The 7,643-nt window shown below is 33.7% G+C and overlaps 1 protein-coding gene across 1 annotated transcript; it reads right to left on the reverse strand.

The window, feature by feature from the left end:
- Positions 1-757: 757 nt before the first annotated feature.
- On the reverse strand, positions 758-7,421 carry LOC133182345 (protein FAM161A-like). Its single transcript, XM_061317155.1, has 5 exons — positions 5,701-7,421; positions 4,866-4,941; positions 4,310-4,474; positions 3,850-3,949; positions 758-2,746 (listed from the first exon to the last, which is right to left on the reverse strand). Exons 1-5 carry the CDS (start codon positions 7,397-7,399, stop codon positions 2,555-2,557), a joined length of 2,232 nt encoding a protein of 743 aa, XP_061173139.1. The 5' UTR covers positions 7,400-7,421; the 3' UTR covers positions 758-2,554.
- Positions 7,422-7,643: the final 222 nt, after the last annotated feature.

A 7,643-nucleotide genomic window follows, 5' to 3' on the forward strand; every position in this document is an offset into this window, starting at 1 on the left:
TGCTAGTGAAGACAACCAAGACCTGTTCCTGGAAGAGAGAGAGATTGATGGCCATCAAGCAAACTCAGGAGAAACAAAAAATTCAAATGTCTCTGACAGGAATCTTGGGACCTCATGAAATTCAAGAGGACAAGCAAGGCTAATTTATTCAGTGCTTCCTCTGTATGTGTGCAAGAAGTTCCAATTCAATTGAAAAATTCAGAAGAAAAATGCACCAAAAACATATTCTCAGAATAGTCAAATGTGGTATATGGAACATCCTTAGGTAGTGTAGATTAAAGTTTATTTAAATCATGACCTCCAGAGGTAGGGTGTTGCCATAATGAACGAACAAATTTTTGCATATGAATTATAGCCTAAAATCTTTGAACTTCTTTTCAAAAGCAGCAAAGCCTTGATTAGTCATATTGATATGGAAACATTCTCAGGTATTGTAAAATCAAGATTATTAAAATGTAGCCATTCCTTCCCCTTTCCAAGATAGAGTGGAGCTACACTGGACGATCAAAGTTTTACATAGAAAAATACTAGGGCATAAATCAGCTGAAGAACAGCATAGCCAGTTACTCAGGTGAGCATTGTGGCCCATGGGCCTCTTGTTTACATCTGAAAGAAATGTATACATGTATATAAAATATTCTTGGTACTTGAGGTGTACAAATCTTAATTCTCCAAAAGAAGTCAGGGAAAGCCCTGCTCCTCAGTCCTGAAGAATTCTTTTCACAATTATAGTTTGAAATAATGACAAGAATAGTAAGAAAGTTTTGAATTTTAATTTAAAAACTTCTAACAATGGCCTATTTCTACATATCAAGTTAGAATAATATATATAAATATGTTAAATTCTCTATAAGATACAATGTACACATTATCACAGTAACAAGATGAGATTTCATTTCATGGGGATGCAAGCTAATAAATGTTGTAAATGATGATCAAATTTTTAACATTTTTTCTGCCAGTTTTGATTTTAATGGTTTCACAAGAGAATAAAATTATAAACAATGTTGATAAGAAGTTAAGTTAAACTTTCAAGAATGAATAAGGGACAAAAAAAGTTTCAACTTTTAAAAACAGAGTAAAAAAAAAAAAGGCAGTCAAAGTCTCAAAGATTGACAAGCTCAATCTAACAAGTAGAAGCTACCAGTGAATCCAAGTTTTTTTAATAAATGAGAGTTCAGTAAGTTCCATATGATAAGGTAAAATCATGTGTATTTATAACACATCTGGAGAATATAGTGAGACATTGGTAGTATGCATCCCTTGATGTATTATTCCTGAAAGTTTGGTCCAGACAGAGCTAATGGTTACTTGAGAACTAGACTTCCAAAAATGTTAACATGGGGTGCTTAATTATGCTGGATAAGGGCTGAGTATAACATATGCTCAAGTCTGTTGAAGTAAGAACTCAGTATACAAAGGAATCATTCAGGCTACACACAAAATCAAAGCTGTATACAGTACAATAAAAAACCCAAAGATATCTAAACCAGTTTGAAGATTCAATAAATTGGCAAACAAGATGCTAGTTAATTAAATGTTAGGCTTGCAAACCCATTTTTATTTTATCTGACTTGTGAAATATGGACGGAATTGCAATGAGCATGCAGTGAATAAATAGACATATATAACAAGGAAAATGTAAAATATTCAGAAAAAATCTAGACTTTAAAATGATTATAACAGCTGGGACGCTAAGTTGGTAAAAACAGCTCATCGCCAAACAAACTATCGCCAAGTGATGCATCATAAAACTGTATTTGACAGATGACATATTTTGACTTAATATCTGAGTAATTGGTATTGAACTACTTCTTGTTGCAGAATTGAGTTGTAACATGAACCATCATTTAAAAAAAAATGCACTTTTTTGTATGACAAATATATTAATAAATACAGCACAAGAGTTTGTGTAACCACATTTACAAATCCATTCTCCATAAATATTGCTTGAGAGTTTTTAACATTTGTGGAAATGCTAATTATTGGACACAGTTAATAATTTGTGATAAAATTGTGTAATAAACTCTTTGCCTTGATTCCTCTTTAAGCTGATGAATGTATGTACTGGTAAAATGATTGAACAAAATTCCATGTAAACATAAACCTCTCTTTGATAAATACGAATTTTCTTGATACTAGTCTAATACTTTTTATAAATACATGCAGTAAAATATTAATCCTCTAATCTACAATAAGTATCTTCATAATTATTTCTAGTATTTTAAACATTTACCTGTACTGAAGAAAAACCTATCTTTATGGAAACTGAATTAAATATGCACAGATATTTGTTATTAATATTTTGTCTCTCTGAAATATTCACACTCAACTGAAAAAAAACTACATGCTATTAATTCCTGGTACATGTACTAGTATGTTTATCTCTGATATTAAAAAAGAAGATTTTTTTCATTTTTCTAACAATTCTTTAAAATTTAAAAACCACTGAATCAAAGCAAATCGGAGAACAAAATCATCTGAAAAATCCCAGAAATCCTACAAAGGGAGATAAGTTTGCTGACTTGAGAGGAGAATTTGAGGAGGAGATTTTCTATGATTCGACCTGTAGGCTCTCATCCCGGCTTTTGCTGTAGCTGGCATCAAAGTCATCATCATAGTCATCTGCAGTATCATCTCTGACACTTCCTGCATGGGAACTACGAGTCTGTACAAAGTCCTCATCTAGCCCCACACTTCTCAATGTTGCTGTAAATTTCTTGTTCACTGCATTCTTTGCATTTACCTGTAAGATCAGTTATGGTTTAATACTTCAGATATATATTACCTTTCATGATCATACTGCTAGTAAAATTCTAAAATAAACAAGCATTTCATGGAGACATAAGATTGATAACTTCTAATACTCTATCTGTTCTGCACTTTATTTAAATCCAATGATTGAATTTACAACTCCTCGCTTACTTGCAAGGAAGACAGTGGGAATTTAGTCTGAATCAGTATCTACACTATGAATGATTCTGGCCTTTGTATGCTGCATTTTTCACTGATTTTTTTTTTGCTCCAAAGCTGTAAAAATAGTGCCATGTGACTTTTCATAACAAATGGGGGTTTTCTGTAACTGAATTGTTCATGATTGATGTTCATGAATTTTATTATGAAAAACTTCAATAAGTACTATTGATAACTATACTATTCAATTTTGAACATTTATAATTGAAATAAATATACATGTACAAAGATTTTTACCACATTACATGACTATACTTTGTGTTCAAAACTAATTGAAACAAAGATTGATACATTTTACAGGTCTATAATCTGTTTGTTTGAAGAAATTAAAATTTTAGATTTTTAAAATATGTCAAATGTCAGTTATGCATGTAATTTTATGATATTTTCTCTCCATAAGGAAGCTTATGGTTATAAATTTTATTGGTTGATAAATCTTTATTTTATCAACCACCTCTAGAAACCCCCACAGGTAATTCTTATGGACTTCCTGTGTATTCTGTTCATGTATAGGGATTACTGGTAGTGCTTGACAGCATGATTTGCCCAACCATTATTGCCTTGGGATAACAAGCATGTCGAATTATGCCCCTCCCCTTACCTGAAAAAACTGTGTGGTTAAAAATCTTAGCCTTTAAGAGTATAACTTCATCCCGGCATATTGTGCTGAGTAAATATTACTAAGCAGGGTTGTCCCTAAGATTTGAAATAGCAGGGGACATTAAAAAGGTAAAAGGGGGTCTGGAGTTCCTCTCTTAAGAGGGAGTTGAGTGGGAATACCAGAATTACCAGGGGATTGCATCCTAATAGGCAGGGAAATTCCCTGGCCCAAGGTCTTAGGGACAACCCTGCCAAGCAGTCATTAATCAGACATACCTGTGACTGTCTTTCAACCAAAAGGGGTCTTTTCTCCACTCTCTCTTTCATTTCTGCAAGCTCTTTCTCATATTGTTCTATTCTCTCCCTTTCAGCTTCTCTGTAATAAATTTGAAATTTTTAAAATGCTTTCACATCATATGAACAAATAATTCTGTTTTCTTCACTTTCTTTAAACCATACTGCAAAGTTCCACATCAAAAAATTATCAAGCATTTTTTTCTACCTCAATTTATATTCTTCCCTAAAATTAGATGGATGTCATAAAATGGAAAATGTATTATGTTAACTTGACACATTTTGAAATTGAATGTATTGCTTGATAAAATACAATATATTTATAACTTTTTGCATAGATATTAATGAAACTGATTAAAAAAAACAAGTACGTAGAAAAATGCTACATTTATTGATAACCAGACTGAGTATCCACCCCTCCAATAGTCCCCTACCCCCTCACCTGCAAGCTCTGAGCTTCCTAAGTGTTGTCTCCTCCAGAGTTGGTTGTAAGTCGCCTCCTGTCCGCTCCTGAATGCTTCGCCTTAGCCTCATCTCATTAATTCTTCTTTTTCTATCCTGCTCTATTTCCTGCTGTTCCCTATCTTTTAAAATACCTTTCTTACACCTGTAAAACGTCAAAATATTACAGTCTAATAAATCTTGCACTCTTTCATATCTATAGTTATTGCTTTACATAACATGCAGTAAATTTAAAATTTGAAGGTTAATTAAAGCACAGCACAATGGAAATCTATTACAGTGGAGTCCCATAATTACTGTTTACATTCATGGTATATTACAAATAGAATGCTTATTGCATTGGAAATTCGGTGCACAAAACCATATTTCCTAATAAACTGATATAGAACAAATGATTTTTATTACAATGTCCCAAATTCCAGAGACTGCTGTGTGCTATAACATAAATAGCACACTGATAAATGATTTCTTTATTACGTCATTTTAGAAATCATGAAATTAAATCTCCAATATCAATCATAATGTCAAAGTCTTACTTCACAGTTTCAGTTCTCAAGTCTGTAGCCTTAGTAGAAGATGCAGGCAGCGAGTCCAGGGAATTAGACAAGAAGCCTGAAATGAGGATCCATCAGCTAAATTTGATTTTCTCTTTTTTTTTTTGAAAGATCAGAAAATGTGTCCTAAGGAGATGGGCAAACAAGGCATGCAAAAAGCTTATACATTTGTAACTTGAATTTCTAAGGTATAGTGGGTCTTTGGTCCATGTTTTTGTTAACCGAAGAATGTATTATATTTTTTTTACACATACTTTTACTTTTATCTTTAAAAATGGAGTGAAGATCCATTAATATGGAAAAATTATTCTTTAGTATCAGGGGTGTGCAATAAGGTCGGGCTATCATAAATCTATATTGCGTTAGCCCGTCAGGCTAGTAACTAATTTTTGTAATTGCACACCCCTGAGTATGAAGAATTCTTCATTTTTGTTCTCTTTGGTGTATGTACTATTTCATAGACGAATAATTTCAAGCAATTTGAGATTGTTGCAATTTGTGAAGATTTTACATAAATTACCTTACTGTTAAATGAAATATCAAAGAAAATTTTGTCAAAATTGAAAAATAACTTTTCACTTTCTTAATTGTCACACAATAGGAATTTAGGTTGCCTTGTTTGACCATCTTCTTTCTCATTTCCAATGCTTAACTTAAATTAACAGCATAGGGTTTACTTGACAGCAGTAAAGGTACGTTTTACATATTATAGAAAGATATCAAACCATGTGTACAAGTAACCTCACTATTAAAAAATCTTGCAGTGTACTTCATTTTAACTGGATCAGTGATCAATATGAAGTAAATATTGACATACCTAGACTTTTTCTGGGTGTTGTTCTAGGTGTCATGTATGGCCATCTGTTTTCTTTCAGTACCTCTTCATCTCTCTTCATGTCCTCCAGAATTCTCTCCCTTTTTGATGTACTTGCTGTACTCAGTTTGAATGGTTTCACCACTGTCCCTTCTCTCTCCTGCTTTCTTCTTAGCAGCTCCTTCTGAAAATGTCTGTAAAGCTCCTCATAATCAGGAACCTCATGTTTAACTTTACTTGCTGATGTGCTTTTTCTTTTGCTTTTTATCTTCTTTTCTTTAGCCTTCATATCTTTAATTTTTTGTCTCATTTCCATGTTCTCTGGCATTTGGGACTTGCGGTACATCTCTTCAGCTCTTAATTTGATTCTAATTTTACGATATTCCTCTTCTTCTTTCAATTGATCATCAATAGAAGAGTCATATAAATATCCTGGAACAGGTCTGGCTTTGAATGTGTGGACATCTCTCTCTACAGGTGCAGAAGATGTTCTGGCATGCTTTTCATTTTCCCTTTCTCTTGTGTGAAATTTGAATGGCTTTTCTTGAGACTTGAGAAGTTCTCGACTGTACTGCTTGATGTATCTTTTTCTTGCCTCATTCTTCTCATTAATTTCATCATAAAGAGGAATATACACGTGAGCAGGAACAGGCTGTGCTTTAAACTTCTTTTGACATTCGAGATCTTCTCTAACTTTTTCCTCTATGACCTTTTGTTCATGTTCTAGTTGGAGTCTGCTTTTTGTTTTCTCTTTGTTTGCTTCCCTCAGGGTCATTTTGAAAGGCTTGGGAATGGTTATTCGATGTCTCCACTCTTTCTCCTTTTCCTTTTCTCTTCGTGTAACAGATGCTGATGATGGTCTTTCCCTTACTTGCCTAGGAGCATAGTCCTCCACTGAAAAATGTTCCCACATGTCTTCAATACGTGTCATTGCTGCTGCTAACTCTGGTTCATCTGATGATCTCACTATATCATCAGATGTCCTCAAAAGTCTCTCAGTGTTTAGTTCAGTGTCAGAATCAGCACTCTCACGTTGTTGACCTCTCTCTGAAGCTATTTTTGCCCAGACCTCTTCTTCTAAGCTCTTTGTTAGCGATCCCCTCCTTCTATACACTGGTGCAGAGCTTGGTCGAGGTAGAGGCATTGTACTGAAACCTGCCTTTTTTGACATTGGTGAGGTATGGAATTGCTGGCGTCCAGTTGGTGGTTTACTAGCTGTGGTGTGTAGTATATCCCTTTCAATATACTTATCATTTGTCTTTTCATCTTCATGTCTCTCATCATCTAAACAGACATTAATATTTGAAGATTTTGGCTCATCATCAAGATATAGACCATTGGACTGTGGTTTGTCACTCGAAATTTTTTTCTTGTAGAGTTGCTCGCATAAATATAAAGTCTTTTTATGCTCATTTTTCAGTTTCAACAGTTTTTGATAAAATTCGTTGTCATCAAGATCCTGAAGTTGTGATGAAATTTCATCAATCGCGGGATTAGTGTAAACATGAACAGACCTACCGAAGTCTTCGTGGCCATCTTGATTATTGCTGTTTGCGTTAACGTCTGTGTCTGAATTTTGTAATACAAACGTGTGATATGCATTTGCTCTCTCATGCCATGTTGAAGAGAGGCCAGTTTTGGGATTTCTTGGTGGTTTTATGCATGAATGTGCTAAAACTGTCAAACCGTGGGTTGTTGCCATGTTCTCACCAAACTATGCAAGGTGCGCAGCAGTAAATAGAGAAGTCTATTGTTATTGGTCAATTTTATTTTAAAATCTTGTTGTCGTACTAAAAAAATAATTTCAAATGACTGATGATCGCAAAGTATGTTTTCAATGATATCTGAATGTAAAATGAATATTATTGATACTTTAACATTATTAGTTTACATAATATAGGTTCGGGCCAGGTAAGGGGGGTAATTCTAATTTTGACAGACGCACA

Source organism: Saccostrea echinata, unplaced genomic scaffold, assembly GCF_033153115.1.
Source record: "Saccostrea echinata isolate AGI-Se365-2 ecotype Australia unplaced genomic scaffold, CSIRO_AGI_Sech_v1 ptg000009l, whole genome shotgun sequence".
NCBI lineage: Eukaryota > Metazoa > Mollusca > Bivalvia > Ostreida > Ostreidae > Saccostrea > Saccostrea echinata.

What these genes read in the sequence shown, in the direction of transcription:
- LOC133182345 (XM_061317155.1), bottom strand. Translation starts at nt 7,399, where the DNA reads ATGGCAACAACCCACGGTTTGACAGTTTTAGCACATTCATGCATAAAA. An exon ending in TTGAGAACTGAAACTGTGAA is followed by an intron (nt 4,475 to 4,865) that starts GTAAGACTTTGA and finishes GACGTTTTACAG; the next exon opens with GTGTAAGAAAGGTATTTTAA. An exon ending in AGGAAGCTCAGAGCTTGCAG is followed by an intron (nt 3,950 to 4,309) that starts GTGAGGGGGTAG and finishes AATTTATTACAG; the next exon opens with AGAAGCTGAAAGGGAGAGAA.